General features: G+C 51.7%; 2 protein-coding genes across 2 annotated transcripts; one reads left to right on the top strand and one right to left on the bottom strand.

The window, feature by feature from the left end:
* Positions 1-2,555: 2,555 nt before the first annotated feature.
* Rtl5 (retrotransposon Gag like 5) lies at positions 2,556-7,208 on the bottom strand. The gene is made up of 2 exons (XM_059250689.1): positions 3,348-7,208; positions 2,556-2,918 (listed from the first exon to the last, which is right to left on the bottom strand). Exon 1 carries the CDS (start codon positions 6,602-6,604, stop codon positions 4,832-4,834), a length of 1,773 nt encoding a protein of 590 aa, XP_059106672.1. The 5' UTR covers positions 6,605-7,208; the 3' UTR covers positions 2,556-2,918; positions 3,348-4,831.
* Positions 7,209-13,255: 6,047 nt separating this feature from the next.
* Nhsl2 (NHS like 2) lies at positions 13,256-18,842 on the top strand. The gene is made up of 3 exons (XM_059250690.1): positions 13,256-15,592; positions 17,559-17,691; positions 18,475-18,842. The coding sequence occupies exons 1-3, from the start codon at positions 13,462-13,464 to the stop codon at positions 18,794-18,796; spliced, it is 2,586 nt and encodes an 861-aa protein (XP_059106673.1). The 5' UTR covers positions 13,256-13,461; the 3' UTR covers positions 18,797-18,842.
* Positions 18,843-19,750: the final 908 nt, after the last annotated feature.

Consider the following 19,750-nt stretch of genomic DNA (forward strand, 5'->3'; position numbering starts at 1 on the left):
TTGGCCATGGAGGGCACAGGCTTCATATCGATAGGCCCAGCTTCTCCAAACCAAATGTCTGCACCCACCCTATGGACCATCCCTCTTAGAAGCTGAGGCAGGCCTCGGGGGAGGGATGAACTTACACCAGACTATGGTATATGCTGAAGAATCATTGTTACATACATTTCTCAATCGTGTACTATATATTAGAATTATATATTAGCATCTCCAGCCTGGTGCCTGCTTTGGGAGTTGTATGGGAAGGCTGGGAGGAAACTGGCCAGGAAATGTCATCTGGGCTACTTAGTCCCCACAGCTAGATTGGCATTAGAATTGCCTAGGAAGCTTTTCAGAAATAGGAATCACAGAGATCGATTCTATCGGTGGTAGAGATTAAGAGCACAGGTTCTGGATATCACACTGTTGGGGTGACCCTGAGCCAATTGTGTGTACTTTCAAATCTGTTTCCTCACAAAAAGACCATTTAAAGGTCAGACTGAGTAAACAATGAAGAGCCAAGCCAGTATCCCAGGCAGCAGAATCTTCTCCGTCTTTCTCCATCTCTTGGGAAGAGGGTTTTGGGAAGCCTCAAGATGCTTTCCATCCTTCTACCCCACTTCCTCCTTCCTTTCTTCTCTCCTGGCAGGTCCTTTTTCTTGGCATACAAATGGCTGCTGTGAGGTGCAAGGTTCCCTTAGGTTGGGTGTCCAGGATCCCAGGCAGGGCCTGTCCACCTTTGGGTTGGCAGCAACAACCCAGAAAAGCAGTGGTGTCTTTGGACGCCCTACCGACTTGCCCGCGTGCACTGAGCCCCATCCGTTCCCATTCTTGTGAGCTTTCCCACTAGCTTCTTCAAGCCACATCTCCCACACTCAGGCTTGTGTAAGGCGGGAGGGGTTGTTTTCTCCTTCCTAAATCCTGACTGCGTTTTCATTTTAGAGGTTGGCATCCTCTAGGCCTCTAAGCATCGTGACATCGACAGGTAGCCTTAGCAGTCACTTCTACTTCTGCACACAGAGGCTTGTTTATACACCTGCTTTTTCAGTTCTGGACCAAACTGCTGCTGCTAGCCTGCTGTGTACCATGCCCTGCGCTGGTTCTGTCAACTCAACAGTGTAAACAAGCAAAGAGGGCGTGGCCAACAAGAGGGCTGCTGGCAGCCCCGGAAGCCCGCAGGACTGACACACAGTAGACCCTTTTTTCTGCTGTCCTTTACTTGCTCTCATTAGTCTTTATACAAACTGACCCCACTTGCCCCCACCTGCAACCTTCTGAGAAACCTCGGGGCTGCTGGGTACCCTGTCTGACCTCCTAAAGCTCTAGAAAGAGTCCCGGTGCTCACGGGGACAGCTCACAGCCTGGATAGCCTCGTCCTTCCCCAGAATGGACAATCTGCACATGCTCAGCACGTGCCACTGGGCCAGCCTTGCTGGGCTTCTCTATGGAACGGAACCACCACCTGACTGGAGCCCCCAGATGCAGTATGCTTGACCCAGAGGCCCCCATCGAACCTAAGATTCCTGAGATTTAGGTTCCTCAGTTCAAAAAGCAAAAAGACACCACTGCCTGCCTGGATTGTAGCAATGCAATGTTGGTGAAATGGTTCTCCTCCCTTTCTTCCTCTCAAAGGGTCAAGGCAAACACGCCTCTGTAACTAGGACTGTTTCTCCACGGGAATCCTATGTGGAGGCATCGCAGGGCAGAATCAGGAGACCGGCCTGGCTTGTTAAACAGCTGGATGGCTGGAGTGGGGGCGGGGAGGAGCTGTTCTGGGATGACTACCAACAGCTACAGGATTGTGAAGAGGCCACTCACTTTCACCTCCAGGGCAGTGCCTTCTAAGCCTGTATCCTTAACTTGAAGAGGGTGAAAATAATAAATCACCTGCTGCCCAGGGTGGTTCTCAGGATGAAGGATAATGCTAACCCCTAAGTGCCTAGCCCAGCACTCACAAGTAGTAGGGGTTCAGCACAAGTAGTAGGGGTTCAGTGGGGAAAAAAATGTCTGAACTTATTTCTGAGAAGGCTGAGCGAGTCCCAGAATGGGGTGTAGTTTTTTCTGACTTCACAGTCTATGAGAAAGAAGCAGGGAGCTCTTGCTGGCCCTGGTTGGCCTGCTCTGGGAATTTGTTTCCAGCTAGCTCAGTGGAGTCTCATAGCACCATCTAGCGTCCCAAAGTGGAAGGGCCCTCCCTCTCCACCCTGCCTACCCTCCTTCCTTCTTTACTGGACCTTCCTTGCCAAGAGAATTTCCAGACTTTGGGCTAGCACAGATCAGCTAAGGTGTCTGGGAAGTAAGTACCGCAGGTCCCCATCTATGTTCGTTCGGTAACAGACAGACACAATCTTTACACACCCTTTTTTTTTTTATTGAGGAGAGAAAGCTTTAGCGTACAGAACAATTTATCTTCACAACACAATAATACAACAGTAACAATCACGACAGTAACATATTTGTTTCTCCCAAGCCTCTGGTGTCCTTGGGCTACCCTTATATCCTGCATGCATTCCCCCACCCCCACCCCCCATCCCCCACCCCCCACCCCCCACCCCCCACCCTCAACCCAAGGAGGCACTCAAAGCTTCGGGCAGCTCCTGTAGCTGTCACATCACAAAAAATATTGAAGATCTGGGAAAGAAGGGAAAAGGTCAAAGGAAGTCCAAGCCCCCTCTGCCCCCAGAGGCCTACAAACCAGTTTCCTGCTCATGCACGCTCTCCCTGGCTGAGGCTACACGTGTTCAGAGTGAGATGCATTACGGGGTCAGGCAAGGCCTGTGCCAAGGAGGTCTCTGGAATTTGAGGTACAAGGCACCTGCCCTTTGCACTTCTCCACAAGCACACAGGCAGCATGACCAGCATGTTGACATCAGCAAACAGGGTCCATAGCTTCGAAGAGTGGTGTTTTCCCTTCCGGAACTCTCGCCTGAGGAAATAAGCTGGAAAAACAGACACAGAACAAAGTCTTCACATGGTTCTTTACTCCTGCCCTCGTGGGAATGGGGAAGCCACACAACATAAATGTCTAACAGCTCAGGGGGTGAAATGATTCCATGCTACACAGATGACAGCCATTCAGGCCTACTGCTGGCCCTCCAGCAGGCTGACCTAAGCTTTGAGAAAAGGCAGTGAGAACCCACTAGAAAGAAACGAGCAAATGATGCTTCTGTGTGATGCGATTCTGCGTGTGTGCCAAGGGGATATCTTGTCCTTAAAGTGGTCTCTGCTTCCCACATTTTCCATAATGACTATATGCTAACTCTTCTCTTGGAGGGAACCATTGTAAAAGGTAGCAACAGGTTATAGGAACCCGATCCCACGGATCTCAGGCTAAGAAACAAAAGTAATAAAGCAAAAAGGCACCTTACCTTTGGCTGATGAATAGAGATCTCACCCTAAACCAGTCTGAGGACTAGGTCTGCCTAAGACTCCTCTTCCCAGGTTCCTTCCTCTGGTCTTAGGTCAGATTCTAGGGCTGGGTTCTCCTCTTCAGACTCCAGTGAGGAACATACTTCATTTCCAGTGTCCTTCCTGCTGGCCACAGACCCTGGGGCTGCGCTTGCCCTGCTACCAGGCACTGTGCAGCAAGTTCAGTGTCCTTGGACAAGCTAGGCCAGCAGTGAATTGGGCTGCCATTTTGTGGCCAGAACTGATAGAGTACATGTGTGGTTTTCACTGGAGAAGCAGTACTTTCTGGACCCACACTGAACAGCAGGTCTCTTTCTAAGGGCACCTGAATGTGTGCCCAAGAAGCCCCTGGAGTGTGTAGGAGGCAGTGAGCCCTTAAGCCATGCTGGCTAACTGCAGTTCAGCAACAGGCCTGGCTGGGAGAGACAGGCCCTCGTGTGAGAGCCATGGAGGTGCTGGGCAGCCGCGCTGCATGGGTGCAGTCTCTAAGGAGCTGGCCCTGTTTTCTTCTTTCAGAACTGAGAACTCCGCAGAGTCAGAGGGGCTTCTAGAGCAGGCCAGCAGTGCCACCTCCACAGCCTTGAGGACACAGTCTCCTCAGAGGCCTCGAGCTGGGCCAGAAGGGCCAGGTTCCTAAAGCGATTCACTCCTTAGGATGTCAAACTGAGTTGTGGCGCTGCTGCCATCTCTGCCTCCCCCTCTCCCCCCCCCCCAGCAATCCTTTAAGGGGAAAGGGGGCTAAAGCCTGTTCTGAGTGTCCTGGTGCAGGAGTCTGAGGGAAGGTCAACCCAGCACTCAAAGTGGAGTCAGTTTGCCACCATCAGCCAGAGAGAGCAAATCTCGGTCAAGCGGTCCATTGCACGCGTGGCTTTATGTTCTCCCTGCACTAGGTGCACACTCCCCTTTCAGGCCCTTCTGCTGGAAACAAGGCAAGTATATATTTCTTGCTGCCATCCTACTCATTGTCCAGTAAGTAGCCTCAGTGGCATCAAGAGTTTAATGTAGCCTGCCCTTTAGGTCACTGGGGCAGATCAGTGAGGCATTGGGTGAAGTCCTGTTGAGCCTGTCAGGATAAAACTGTAGCACACAGGGCAAAGACACACAGGAGAGGCGACGACTGGGGACCACTAGAGGAGAAAACAAAGGTGACCAGTGCATTGACAAGAACAGGCCCAGACACTTGCTCTCCAACTTGTGCGAGGACTGAGCAGTTCATGGCAAGAGGACAGTGACTTCTCCTTTCCTAGATGGCCTTGGTTGGGCCTATTTTACTCTCTGGTCGTGGTTGCAAAACAGTCTGGAATTCTGCAGGTCTTCTTAGAGTTCTTCAGGCCTGGAGCTTTCTTAAGGCCTGGTCAGTAGATGGGGCAGGTAAAGCAGCAATGGCAAGGGGCAAGGGATGCAGTAGAAGGGTGTGTTCCCCGTGGCCAACTCACCCCAGCATTCACACGCGAATTCGGCCTTGAGCTCGGTGGCCCCCCTGTCTAGGAGTGAGGCAGAATAGCACTGAGGGGTGTGTCTGCATTTGGTGTTGCCCCAAGTGACCTGCATGGTGAATCAGTGGTGGTGGTGAGCTGTAGAAGGGAGAATTGGTATCTGGAAGACCCTCCAGAAGTGGGACTCCATTCTGGTTCCTCTGTCTGCTAGAATGTATTATGGAAGGTGAAATACCCAGGTAATTCTCAGCATGGAAGCCTATCGCAGAGCTAACGGTCTGGGTTGAACTGTCAACAAGGACAGGTTCTTCCATCTCTACCAGCTCTCCATGTAGGCCATGATGGTGGGCAGCAAGTGCATGCATGTGTACAGGCGTGTAGTCGTGCACATACACATGTTCATGCTGGATCTCCTCCCTCCCTTGCTCCTGTTCTAGCTCCAGGACCCTAACCTCAATTCCATCTTCCTCCTCATACTTATTCTCACCACCATCCTCATTCTTCTTCATCTCCTCCTCCTTGTCTTCTTCCTCCTCTTCTTCCTCCTCCTCCTCCTCATCATCATCTTCATCCTCATACTCCTCTTCATCATCCTCATCTTCCTCATCCTCCATCTCTTCTTCCTCTCTCCTCATCTCCTCCTCCTCCTCTTCCTCCTCCTCCTCCCTCAGCTCTTGTGAGAAAGCCTTCATGTGCATCCTCTGGTCCATCAGATAAAGCCTGTGCCCGCCTGCCTCGTCACCCTCATCCTCATTCTCACAATAGCACTCCACACCTTCATTTTCATCCTCGTTAAGAACTGGAGCAAAAGGGCAGAAGCTATCTTGGACTTCCGGGAGTGGGACCGGCTTGGGGACACGCACTTTCCTTTCTATCTCCACACACTCAAGAATCAGCTCATCCAGGTCTGCCATTTCAGTTGACCATAAGAGTTCCTTTCGGAAAAATTCTGACAAGCCTTTGAGGAACTGGTTTTGGAGGCGACAGTCATCCCAGGACAAGAACTGGGCCAAGAATTGAAAAGCGTCTGCATAGCTGCCCAGGGTACAGTCTCCCTGTTTCAGCTTACGGATGGCCTTTTTAGCCACGCGTGAGGGGATGGGGCCACAGAATTCCTTACGGATTTCATCGAGGAAGCGCGGGAAGTTGTCGTGCAAGGCGCTTCCTTCCTGAGTGACTGAGATAGCCCAGTCTCTCGCTTCCCCTGTGAAAAAAGAAATCAAAAAGGCCACCCGTTCCGCGCCCCCAGGGAAGTGATCCTCGTGATCTGCTATGAAAGTCTCTAGCTGCATCAGAAATTCAGCCAGGTAGACTGGGTCGCCTGAAAAGGGTTCTATGTCTGGCCGCTCCAGCGGTGGCAGAAGGGCCTGTAGGGGTGGCTCCTTTGACGCGGGGAAGTGCAGCTCCGCCTGGGACAGGCCGGGTGACAGAGGAGGGTCAGTGGACCCGTCGGGATTGGTATAGTCCTGGACCACGTTAATCAAAAGATCGTCTGAGACATACTCGGGATCTGTGCGAGGAGGAGGCCAGCACAGGAAAGGCACCTCCTCCTCGGGCGCGGGATCGGTCTCACTGAGCAGTAACTCAAAGTTCTCCTCGGCAAGGACGGGCACTATGGGCCCCTGCCAGTGGACGAAGCCCCGCAAGGAATTAACCTCGGCCAAGGCTCTTCCGAGCTGCAGGCCCAGGTGGGCATTCTCTCCTCGAAGAGCATTTAACTCCTCTCGCAGGGCCACATTCGCCAAGAGGAGGCTATTGAGATTTCCCGCCGCCTCTGACATCGTGACTAGTTCCTGGGGCTTTGAGTGTCCCGCGGTTGGGGGCAGGGAGTTATAGGGACTGCGGGAGGAGGCCGAAATGAGGAGGGGGGCGCAGGAGGCGACCAAAGTGCGGCGACGGGGCGACGGGGCGCAAGCGAGCCCGGGCCACACCCACAGGGGCTCGGTCCCGGACGCGTTACCTCGCAGCAGGGGTCGCAGAGGGCGGGCAGCGGCGCGGGACCTGGAGGCGGCAGGCACAGGGCACGGCTGAGATGCTGGCAGCGGTGGAGCAGACTGAAGCAGGCGGAGCGGGAGGGAACGGACTGCGGCAGGATCTGTCGAGGAAAAACCTTGCGGACAGCGATCTCTCGCCTTTTAAGCGCAGCCACGCGCGCCCCCCGCAGGGGCGGGCCTTCGGGAACCGAGGGAGCCCACTGGCTCCCGCGGCTGCGCTCTCACTCACTCTTTCCTTCCCTAGCTGCAGCTAACTCGGGTCGGGAAAATGCGACAGCGACTGCCCACTCGAGGTCGTCATGGCGACAGCCAGTGAACGTGTTCCTCTCCTCGGGCAGGCCCCCGAGTGTAGAGGAACTGCTTCGCGAGGCGCAGCTCAATCTCCAGAGCCTGTTGCAAGGTACTGCGAGGGAGGGGGGCTGCTTAGAGGCGGCTGCGCAGCAGGAGGAGGGCAAAGAAGAAACGGGGAGCCGCGAAAGAAAGAAAACAGTTCCAGAGCATCTCTCTCTTCACCTTCCAGACTGATGATGCTAACTCAGACTCTGTTTCCTCTCCCTCCCTTTTTGATCAGTAGTCCACACAGGGAAAGGATACAGGCTGAGGCAGGGCAGTGGGTCTAGCAATTCACAGAGAGGGGAATGGGAGACTACCTCAATGGAGACCCATATCCCCTCCAGCCCTCCTGTTGTCATATCTCCCATGCCGTGGAAGTCTGGCACCAGAAAACAAAGGGAACATCCGTAGGGTCTCCTAACCTGGACTCCACACACTCTGCTTCTATAATAACCTCCCAATCACAATGAGCTTCTCTGTGGAAATCACATCCCCAAGCTGGAGGTGTAGCACGTGCAAGGCCCAAGCTTCTATGTCCAATACCACACACACACACACACACACACACACACACACACACACACACACACATCTCTTGCTACCCTTGAGTATCTCTTACTACTCTTCAGGAACACTGGACACAGAGCTGGATCCCCCAAGAGGTGTCTAATGAATACTAAATGTACAAAAGATCTTATCAGTTCTGATTTTGCCATAACAGCAAACATTAACTTCAGTGCAGAATAGAGGACACCTGATGGACCTCCCAACTGGGATGCAGCCCAAACCCCTAACTCTCTGCAAAGGGCCGTGGTGACCTTAGAGACGCAAGATGCTGAGAGATAATCATGAGCCCTGTGTCCAGCAAGGAAGAGCTACTGTGCACTGTGCAAGGTGGGGGTGGGGGTGAATGTGCTGTTACTACCACAGGCAGAATTAGGACTAGTGAGCAGAAATTCAGAGAGAGCACACATTCCACCTCCTGCCAAAGAAAAAAAATTCTGACATGCTCAGTAGCCACAGTCCAAAGGAAGGAGTGAGTATTCTTCAGGTGTCTGCCCTAAGACTGATAAGGCACCCGGAAGGGCTTCTGAAGAGAGAGTCAGAGCATAGAGTAGGGGACGTTGCTGCAAAGAATCCGCCATGAGAGCAAGCCCCATTACCAGAGTCAGAGTCTGTTCAAAGCACACCAAGCCTTGAATGTTCGTACTGAGCTCTCGCTTTCTGCCTTTCACCTAAGCCACTGCTTTGGTCAACCCTACTGCAATCTTACACGTACTGATTTCCTCGCATTGCTCGTGAACTTTGCTGTCTTCTATACCACCACCACCTTCAACTTCCTCACTTTTAGTCGCCCTAGACCTGAGCCCATCCACAGTGGAACCAGACCTAAGAAACATCGAGTATGCGTTCTTGTGGCCAGGTATGGTGGCACAAGCCTGTAATTCCAGCACTCAAGAGCCTGAGGCAGGAGGATCTTGAGTTCTGAGGCCAGCCTGGGCTACACGCAAGACTTTGTCTCACAGAAAACAAAGAAAATGTGAAGTTCTTGCAATCCAAGACGAAGTTCCAGACTGGACTTCTCAGTGTGGGTCTCTTCTTGCTTCACGCACACTGGTCCTTGGTAGCACTGCAGAACACCCGAAGCGCGGCAGAGTCTCAGAAAATGGAACTTTTATCATACGGTAGCTACATCCTGAGTGTTAGCTCCTGGTTGAGCGCTTAAGGTGGGGGCCGCTGAGAGAGGGCGTGGTCCCAAAGCAGCGCAGCTTGGATTTACTGACTTTCTTTCCTCCTCTGCCCTCACAGTGCCAGGAATCAAGCACTTTTTCTATTTCTGAATTCGGTGGCCAGGAAATAGCTCAAAGAAGCGATATGAGTCAGTCTGGGCAGCTTAGTGCAGGGGCCTGGCTCATTTTTCTCCCCCAGCCTTGTACTTGGCCGAGGCCCCCTAGAGTGTGTCTCCACTATGCTGTTTTTCAGAAGAATATGAGGAACAGTATTCGGAGGCCAGACTTCTGGGGCAGACCTTCCGCTCTTCTGATGAGGCCCCTGAGCCTACTCCCAGCCAAAGGCCCCAGTCTGCCAAGCGTCTGGAGTTTGTGTTGATGGTGAGTTGCCTCTTCCCCAACCTGGGAGAGCCAGCGTGCACCTACCGACAGGGGATCTTGAACTGTTTATGTGCTCCTCTGGAAGCTGCTGTTCCTCACTGCTTACTAGCAGGGCTACCACGAGGTCCCGCTGGGAAGGGCCCTGCACAGCAGGTGCCTAGCCAGGCAGCCTGGCAGCCTGTACATGCTTTTCAGCCTTCAAGAGGACGCCTCCAACTATTCTGCCTAAGCAGCCATCCTATGGGCACCAGCTCCTCACCAGTCAGAAGCATACCCTTTCCATCACCCTCTCTCCCAACAGCCTGCAAAACGGCAGCTGAGCGAGGATGAGCCCACGACCCAGGGTGTGAGGGCCCCTGAGGCCTGCCTGAGCCTGTCTACAGCCAACAAGCAAACTTCCTGGAATGGTCCCTTCCCGCTACCCGTCCTAAAGGAGAAGCACTGGCTTCAGCCCTGCTCCACGCAGTCTGACCTTGTGCCCATCAACATCTCTGGTAGAGTTGCTTAGCACCACCTGTTTGCTTCCCTTCATGCAAAAGGCCCATCCTCTCCGAACGCACTGGGCGCTGGGGAGGGAGGGCCTCTCCATCTGTTGCTGGCTCACACAGCACTGTCCAGGTCATGACTCCCCAGGGAGTGGAGGCTTTGCCGAAGAGGGGACTGTGGCTGCTCTTCCCTCCCTCTCTATCTGCACTGCCAGTACAAATGAGGCCATGAGTCAGCAAACAAGTGTCTTTGCAGAGTGTGCCAAATTTTCTTCTGAACTTGGGTATTCTTTTGAGTTTAAGTGGAAACAAAGTTTGTGAGTTTTGTTTGTTTCAGGTAAAGATAATGTTAGAAACACAAAGCTGGGTTTGGAATACACAAACAGTCGACAGAAGGGGAGGGGAATCCGAGCACATGCGATTTAACTGGAATGTAACAAGGGACGGGGACGAAAAGGGCACAGAGGGAAAAGATGGAAAGACCAGAAGGGGGCCCAGGACGACCTTGGAAGTAGTAGGGGGATATTTGCATCCTAGTTTCGTTTCCCATTGCTGTGATGAGGTACCCCTAACAAAAACAACTTAAGGGGAAAAAGAGTGTATACCGGTTCACAGTTCAAGGTCAGTTCATCAAAGGCAGCAGGAACTGGAAAGCAGCTAGTCACGTTGTGTCCACAGACAAGACAATGGCTGCTTGCTGCTGCTCAGTTCCCTCTCTCCATCTATAGGGTCCAGGATTCTCTGCCCAAGGAATGGGACCATCCCCAGTTAAGTTGGGTCTTCTCCTAGCAGTTCATCAAGTTAATCCCCACATTCATGCCAAGAGGCACAGCTCCCAGATGATTCTAGGTTCTGTCAAGTTGACAGCACCCTCACAGTCTCCAGGTTGGGGTCACGTGGCACTCCTGCCTCCCACTCCAGTGGCTGGAAGGAAAAGGGCCAGTAATCTCAGGAAACACAGCAGGGGCCTGATGAAGGCAAGACCTCAGTAACTTGAAGGGATTATGCCAGAGGAGGCCTGGAAGCTAGCATGGGCCCTGCTGTGTTGGAAAAGGTTGGTGAAAGCGATGAGGACAGTTCTGTCTCTGTATGATCATGCTCCCGGGATATGGCTTCATCCACTGCTCTTAGAGTCAACTTGAGAAAGAGGGGCAGGAAGCAGAACTCATGGCCTAGGAAATTTTGCCAAGGGAAGTCAAACTGCGATGGGAGACTCACACAGCAACATCGATGTGCTCTGTCTAAATGGCTATCTCACTTTCAGCCTGTTCTTGAATTTCTCCCATGGAGCCGTTTGCTGGGAAGGGGCTGCAGTGGTGTTGACTGGCGGAGGGGCGGGGGTCCAGCTCAACCAGCCACCAAGCTAGAGACAGGCAAGGGAACTGCCTGTTTAGCCCCATGGACCTCTTCACCCTGATTTTGCCCCCAACCAATTCCCGGAACTAAAAGCTGACCCAGCACTTTAAGAGAATTAGATAGGGCTCAGTCAACACAAACTGCCCATTTTGGTAATGTGGCCAGGTGGCCGTAAGACAGATGATTGGGCTGCTTCCTAAATGTTCAGGTCAGTAGGACAGCTTCTTGAGATACCATCTTCACCTGGCCCCTGTGAAGTCAATCCAGGCATGATGGCACATACTTGTGATCACAGCGCTCTGGAGGCAGAGGCAGGGTGATGAGGGCAAGTCCATAACCAAATGAGTCCTTCCTCCTCACAAAAGCAACACCAGGAGTACAGAATGCATCTCAGTGATGAGTATTTGCCTTGAGTAGAGAAGGCGCTAGATTCCATCCCCAGCACCCCAGGAAAAACATTATGATCACAGTCAAATAACATTTAGCCCCAGCCCATCATTCCACAAGCAGTGATGCTTGCCCCTGGCCATGCATCTGAAAAACCACCCAAGGACTCCTAGGCAACGCTTCTACCTAGGCCCTCCTCCCATGAAATTGAATATTCTGGAGTTCAGATTGTGGAGTTTCAAAAGCTACCCAGTTTATTTTAGTATGGAGAGAGAGTTGAAAAATACTGCCTGGTGCACCTAAGAAGTGCAGGGGAGCTGAGTGTAGCCTGTAAAACCAAGTGTGTGGGCCCAGAGTCAAATTGGGAGGGATGGGAGAAGAAGTACCACCTTCTTGGATGCTGTTATTCATGCTCATTGCTACTGCCGTCATTCCTTCTCTCTACCTCGGCCAGTTTCCACTGTACTTTAAACAGGAACCAGGATGCACCCAAGTGTCTTTATTTTGGCTACAGGGCAGCAGTTTGATAGACATGCAAGTTTTCGACACTCGTTGTTTAACACAGAGACAGCCGTGAACCCCAAGTCCACCCTGAGGCGAAGGCGGACCATTATTGGATTCTCTAACTTTTCCCAGCGAGACCCAGGTGACCCCAATACAGTTGATTCCCTCCAACCCTTTCCCCATCTCCCACTCCTCCTGCCATGCAAGTGCCATTGTGGCAGTGGGGAACTGGAATAATTCTGGGTAGAGGGACTTGGAATATCCTGAGAAAGCCAATGTGGTGATTATTGTTAACCAAGGGCCCTTGGCAAGACCAGCAATTGAGTATGGAGAGCAAGGATCTCGGGCTAATAAATCTACTACATCATTGTTTTCCATTACAAATGTAAGTTAGATACGAAGTACACACCTTTAATCCCAGCACTCAGTAGCAGAGGCGAGACCAGCTTGGTCTCCATGAGTTCTAGGCCAGCAAAGGACTACATAATGGGGTCCTGTCTCAAAAAAAGAGTATACTAAATTTATGCAAATAGATAAAAGTGGGGAACCACACCCGAATTGTTATCTTGTATTGACCCAATACAGTCATTATGGTAACTAAAGATATTTGTGTAAGCTGCCTACCATGTGCCTGGGATATAGTCAATATTCAACAAATGCTGGCTATTATGAATTATCATGTCAGTAAAGTAGCAATAATAGTAATGTTAGAATAGTCATGGCTGTGAATGCGAGAAAACTTGTGGAGATTGGACATCTGAATGGTATTGTCACATCTGTGAGTTATTCTAAGCCTGGTATGTTCAAAGGCAAAAGGGAGCAGATGCCCGAAATACAGATTCGTTGCTGGGGCTGTGAGCCACGTGGTGCTGTGGTCTTGAGTCAGTTTAGAAACTTCTGCTCTCACCTCAGGACTGATGACCCCTGAGGTCTGCTGCTTTCATGGACCCAGGGAGAAAGAAGAAAGTAGGGGGGAAACCCGAGGTTCCCCCATATGTGACGCTTCTCCTCTGAAAAGAGTCATCAAAGCTGGAAAGTCTTTGGCAGCCATCTGGCCAATTCAAGGGCACCCTGTGACTCACTGTGTGGTGATGGGCAAGATCCCAACTTCCCCCAGCATCCTCATCTGTGAAAAGGAAGAACCAAGGAATTCTGACAAAGCTGTTGGCAAATGCTGCTTGGCACAAAGTTGATGTTCTTGTCATAAAACAGCTGATGGGGGATCCCTTGCTGTAGTAGTAACATGTGTTTTCCATCTCCAGGTCACAGCAACAGCCCAGCAGGCAGCCTGGCCTGCTCGGCCACCTCAGACATCAGGCCCGGCCACTCCGCTCCACAAGTTGTTCAGGGAAGAGTTGCTATTGGGCAGGAAGCTCGGTTTCCAAGTCTCACCTCGCCAGGACTGAGACACTCTTCTGCTGAGCCTGCAGACCCTCACCAGGCACGTGGTGGCCCAGACCCTCCTGGCATGGAGAGCATGGCAGTGGTGTACAGTGTCCCCGGTTCTTGCAATGGACCGACAGAGTCAACGTTCTCCGCTTCCTGGAAGGGAGAAGCTTTCACGTACATGACTCCAAGCGCCAGCAGCCAGGGCAATCAAGTCAGTGAAAATGGAAAAAATCCTTCCTCTGGAAATTCCTGGGTATCTCTGAACACACTCCCACCTCTGGTCCCTAAGGAGGCGGCTACCCTCTTTGTCACCCGGGATAACCCAGCAGGATGCACTGGGCTACCCCGATACTCTGAGCACCTCACTCAGCGAAGGCAGATACCAGAAAGACCTCCCAAGATTGGCCTTCTGGCCCGTGGTACCTCAAGACTGGAAACAGGCCCAGGCGGGAGCAACAGATTCCGGGAGCGGTCCCTGTCTGTGCCCACAGACGCCGGTGTCACCTCAGTGGACTATGATGAAGAACAGAAGGCTGGTGAAGCCTGCATCCTGCCTTATGCCAGTACAAGCTCTGAAGGTAGCAACAGTACTGATAACATTGCGGCCCTCAGCACTGAGCAAGAGGCGCGACACAGAAGGCAAAGATCCAAAAGTATTTCCCTCAAGAAGGCTAAAAAGAAGCCCTCCCCACCCATGCGCAGTGTCTCACTAGTCAAAGATGAGCCAGTCCTCCCACCAGAAGGTGAACTGGCAATGCCCAAGGACCAGAGGCCCAGGAGCCTTTGCCTGTCCTTGGAACACCAAGGGCATCATTCAGCTCAGCCCGATGCTCAAGGTCACTCTCAGAGCTCTGTGCCAACTCTCAAAGATTCGGAAGGTTCACAGTTCTCTCACCACTGGTATCTCACTGACTGGAAGTCTGGTGACACCTACCAATCCTTGTCCAGCTCCAGCACTGCCACTGGTACCACAGTCATTGAGTGCACTCAAGTTCAGGGAAGCTCAGAGTCTCTGACCTCCCCTTCCACCTCCAGAGCGACAACACCCTCCCAGCTCTCCATTGAGGTGGAAGCCAGGGAAGTAGCCTCCCCTGGAAGGCCCACTGGACTGATGTCTCCTTCCAGTGGGTACTCCAGCCAGTCAGAGACACCCACGCCCACTGTCTCCATGTCCTTGACCCTGGGCCACTTACCCCCTCCGAGCACCAGCGCCCGAGTGCGTCCAGTGGTGCCAGAAAGGAAGTCATCACTGCCTCCAACATCACCAATGGAAAAAATCTGCAAGTCACGGTTATCATTTGACCTACCACTGACCTCTTCAACTACCCTGGATCTGTCGGGGATGAGTATCTCCATCCGCAGCAAAACCAAGGTGAGCCGCCATCACTCCGACACCAATTTCGGGGCCAAACTGGCACAGAAAACCAGTCCAAACCAGCCAATCATGCCCATGGTCACTCAGTCTGACCTCCGTTCTGTTCGCCTGAGGTCCATCAGCAAGTCTGAGCCAGAAGATGATATTGAGAGCCCGGATTACACTGAGGAGCCTGGAGCCGAAGAAGTCTTCACCTTGCCAGAGAGAAAAGTGAAACCTCCCATAGCCGAGAAACCTCCACTGGCCCGAAGACCTCCAAGTTTGATTCACAGGCCGCCCTCTCTCCCCGGGGAGCATCCACTAACGTCTCCTACTACGGCTATGACACCCAGGAGCTCCGTTCCACACATGAAGCAGCTCCCCCAAGACAGCTACACAGTGTTGCGGAAACCAAAGTCACCCAGCTTCCCCAGTGGCAGGAGCCCGGGGGAGTCAACAGCGCCCTCCACCGTTGTCTGCACGCCTCTTGCCGGTTCCTCTGGTGCTTTCTTCTCAGGAACACAGCAACCTCCCCAGGCCAGTGTAGAAGATGGGGGCGCCAAGGTGAGAGCCCTGCCTGAAAGAATCAGCCTCCAGAGCCAGGAAGAAGCTGAGAAAAAGATCAGCAAGATTCCACCTCCGGTACCAAAAAAGCCCAGTGTGCTCTACCTGCCTCTCACCTCACCTGTAGCTCAAACGGATGCCTGCATGGCAGAACCAAGGCTGCCTTTCAGCCCCATCATCACCCTGGAGGAAGATGCCAAGTGTCCCTCCACTGGCGATGACTTGAAGTCACCTGGTAAACGCATGACTTCGGCCCCTCCCGTTGACAGTGGAAAGGAGGCCATCTCTCCAGGTTAGTAAGCTGTCTTTTGGCTTTTCCCTTCAGTCACAGGAGGGATGAGGGTGAGGCTGGAGTTCAAAGACAGACCAAATGCCCCAGTGTGACCAAATCTGTAGGGAGCACAACTCTGAAAAGGGACTGCGGCTTGGCCTTACCGTCCAGGAGATCAGGACTGACCCAGGACAGATCTCCAAGGCTGAGTCCGGACAACCTACCCTTGGCACAGGCACTACAATAACAAATCAAAGCCTTAGCACACTGGGACTTCCCGACCCCATCTGCCCAGCCTGGCATGCAGCCCTTGCCCTAGGAGTCCTACTCACCAGACAAGAGTTTTCATTAGCCACACCAAATTTAGATTAATGCACGGGACTTGGGACTCTATAAGACCAAGTTCAAGTGTCTTGGAAGGCTCATGGGATTCTGAAATGATGTGCTGTGTTACCACCTGCATGCTCTGTCAGTGTCTTCCGGAAGAAAGGGCACAATCTTCCCTGGATGGTTTGATTCTAACTCTTCCTGGACCAATAAGACTAGGCTAGTTAATGGTTCTCCTTTTGGGTTCCTGTTGTTTCTGTGACTTTTTGTTTTAATTCTAAGATACACACAACACTTATTTTTTAACCACTTACATATGCGGGGGGGGGGGGGGGGGGCGAGGCACTAGTTGTGTTGAGTGTCTTCGGCTCTCATTCTTTACCTTATCTTTTGAGACAGAGTTTCTTACAGGACCCAGAGCTTATTTATTGGCTAGAGTGGCTGACCAGCAAGTGCTGGGCATCTACCTGTCTCTGTCCCCCCAGATCTGGATTACTAGGGTGATAGGCATGAACAACAGTGTCCAGCTTTTACATGAGTGCCAGGGATCCAAACTCAGGTCTGCATGCTTGTACGGAAGGTGCTTTACCAGCTCAACCACCTTCCGGGCACCAAGCCCTTTTGTGAGACAGAATTTCACTGTGTTACCTAGGCTGGCCTGTAAGTCACAATTCTCCTACCTCAGCACCCCCACCCCCAAATGTTGGAATTGTAGCTATGTGCCACAATCCCTGGCTTAATTTTCCCTGTCTTTAGCCATGCAGTTCATTAGTGTTCAAGAACATTCATGTTGAGTAACCCATCTCCAGAATGCCTTTGATCTTGGGGAAATGAAGGTCTATACCCTTAAAACAACTCCCCCTTCCCCCCCACTTCCTCCTCCCCTTACCACCCCACTTTCCTCCACAGTTCTACTTTTCAGGTCTATGGATCCAACTGCTCTGGATGCCGGTGGAGTCATAGATTGGGTGTCTTTTTTATGACTTGCTTATTTTTATTAATGCCCTCAAGGCTCAACTGTGTTTCTCATCATTTTTGAACCCTTAATACTAAACATCAAAATCTCATGACCTTCTTTAAGCTGATTTAGACTTTCAGCGTAAGTGAATCAGTGTGACGAAAGCAAGCGGGCATGTCAAAGCCAAAGGTTCTTTTCCAATATGTTTCCTCCAACTCCACAGGCTCCCTCAGATTCAAGCAAGTCTCACCCCCCCCCCCCACTGGGTGAGGATAATTGCTTTACCCTTCTCTCAGTATCTGGAGTTTTTTAATTATGTGTTTATAACAAGGGGGGCTGGGGATATAGCTCAGTGCTAGAGAGCTTATCTAGTGTGTGCAAGGCCCTGAGTTCCATCCCCAGCACTAATTTTTTTTAAATAAATAAGAAAATGAGCATGCTCAGATCACCTGTTTTAATGAAAAGAATGCACGAGAACAGGGATCTGGGCCAGTCTTCACCATGTGGGCATTGAAAGGCCTGGGGGTAAATCATTAACCTTCTGAACTTCATGTTCCTCCTCGAAAAATGGAGACATCAAATCAAAAGTCTGCCTTGCTGTCCATCCAGAGTTGCTTTGAATGTTGAGGGAAATAATGAGATTGCATGTACTCTGTCCTAGCTATCACGGTCAAAGTCATTCCTTTCGGTTCTTATGCCTAGGGAGGCCTGTAGAACCAAGCACCGAAGAGAAAAGTTTAATCAGTGATAAAACAGCCGAATGGATCTCGGAGGAGGATGATGACGTGTTTGTGGCTTCTCGCACAACTGAAGATTTGTTTACTGTGATCCACAGGTCAGGATCATTTTCCTTCATTGTAATTGTGATTGCTTTCCCCTTTTCTACTGGAAGAAAAATTGCTGCCTCTGCAATTGCAACAGGAGATTAAGTCCAGGTACCTGCATATGTGAGCACAGTCTGGGGCCTCACATCTCAAATTCACCGATATCTTTGGTTGAAGCGGAGGAGGAGGGGAGGACCAGGTGCTGAGAGAGGCCCCTCGTCTCCTAGCAACCGCTTGGCCTATTGTGTCTCCATCTGCTCCCTCACAGCTCTATCTGCAGTCAGAGACATTTAACCCTTTACAGAATTTCTTGTACCACAGAATTCTATCACGATATGGAGCACTGGGCAGCATATGAGAGCAGGGACTTAGGCAGATGGGGAACAGAGGTGGGCCTAGGGGCATGAGGGCTTGTTAATGAGGTACCTGGATTTACGAGCCCAGTTACTGGAGCTGGAGCACCAGTTCAAACCAGTTCCAAACCCCTGGCTGTCTTGAGTCAGTTGCTGAGCTACTGGGCTTTACTCTTTAGGTTTGCACTTGAGCTCAGAACTGATAAGGGCTGAACCTGTAGCATAGGGCAGGCGACTCCAGTGGTGGGTATTGAAGAGCGTGTGGAGAACAGAGGGCCCTACAAGGGACCTGGGAGCTAAGAGGTGAGGAACAGCCCATCGGCACAAAGCTGTCATATGCACGATCTTGAGCACATCCCTGGCTGGCAGTTCTTCAAAGCTTTGCTAGCTATCTGCTCCCCGAATTCCCTGAATTCACTGACCAGTCTTTCTCTCATTTAGATCCAAAAGAAAGCTACTCGGCTGGAAAGAGCCTGGGGAGGCCTTCCCAGGCAGCAGACCTAGCTCCCATTCGCCAGTGAAGAACACAGCTGATTCTCCCACCAGTGAGTCAGCTGCTGCCACAGGGCCAAGTGGCAGTGTGAGCCTAGATGCTGGCAGAAATGATGATTTCAAGGCCTTGCTCCAGAAGAAGGGAAGTAAGGCAACTCCTAGGACCCGCCCCTCGGCGGCCGAGCTGCTGAAGACCACTAACCCTCTGGCTCGAAGAATCATTGCACAGTTCTCAAAAGACTATGAACCCACTGACAACCCCAGTACCTAAGCCCTGCTTCTTACTTACTAGCCCTGAGTAGAGAAGGGGGAGGATAGAGGGCTTCTGAAAGGACCCAACCACAGCAATGTCAAAAGCATCTATATGTCCTTGACCTTAACTCACACTCTGGACAGCAGAGAGGCCAACGCAGCACAACTGAGCTCACCGGGCACTCTGATAGGCTTCAGACCATCTGTGTTTCCATGCTTCCATCCTTACCGTGACTGAACATTGGGGTCCTTCTTGTCATCTCCCAGCGCTGTGCATTAAGAAGAGATTCTCAGATTGGAGAGCCTGTATGCCATCTTTTCAATGTCCTAGCTGTTTGGTCCATTGGCTCCTGTCACTGAGAGGCACAGTGGGAGAACAGATTGGGGACTTCCAAACCAGGGCTGGGGACAGAGGGTGCCAATTCCACTGCTGATTATCTACTCTCCTGGGGTGGCCTTGATGGCCCTATGTGAAGACACAGACAGACACTGAGGCCTCCTCAACCACAGTGTGACTTCCTCCGGAGTGAGTTCTGCAGGAGGCGTGCACTCATTTCAGCATGGGGTTGATTGGATGGCTTTTGTGGTGCAAAATATGAATGTGACTCCTCCAAAACTCCATGCCTTTTTCAGTTTGATTGTCTATGCGGAGATCAGGGTGATGAGTTTTAATAAACTTCTAGGACGACCCCCCCCCATTAGCTAGAAGAGATAGGATTGGGTGGCTTTGGCTGAACCAAGCTCAGCAAACGAATGGGACATTTGTTCACTCACATCTAGCCAAGGTAACTCGCATGTGCGCCTTGAGGTCTTTGGAATGTCTGTCATCGTGGGTAGCCAAGATCTGTGCCCAGCCCATGCTGTATATGCCAAGAACTCTCATTTCGCTCCCATGTAACATTCATTACAGGAAGTAATTAGGTTGAAGGTCTGGCATCATCAGAGGCTCGAGAAGTAGAAAGTAAGTGTACCT

The sequence above is a fragment of the Peromyscus eremicus genome, chromosome X (assembly GCF_949786415.1).
Source record: "Peromyscus eremicus chromosome X, PerEre_H2_v1, whole genome shotgun sequence".
NCBI classification, from domain to species: Eukaryota; Metazoa; Chordata; class Mammalia; order Rodentia; family Cricetidae; genus Peromyscus; species Peromyscus eremicus.

What these genes read in the sequence shown, in the direction of transcription:
- Rtl5 (XM_059250689.1), bottom strand. Translation starts at nt 6,604, where the DNA reads ATGTCAGAGGCGGCGGGAAATCTCAATAGCCTCCTCTTGGCGAATGTG.
- Nhsl2 (XM_059250690.1), top strand. Translation starts at nt 13,462, where the DNA reads ATGGAGAGCATGGCAGTGGTGTACAGTGTCCCCGGTTCTTGCAATGGA. An exon ending in AAAGGAGGCCATCTCTCCAG is followed by an intron (nt 15,593 to 17,558) that starts GTTAGTAAGCTG and finishes TCTTATGCCTAG; the next exon opens with GGAGGCCTGTAGAACCAAGC. An exon ending in TTGTTTACTGTGATCCACAG is followed by an intron (nt 17,692 to 18,474) that starts GTCAGGATCATT and finishes TCTCTCATTTAG; the next exon opens with ATCCAAAAGAAAGCTACTCG.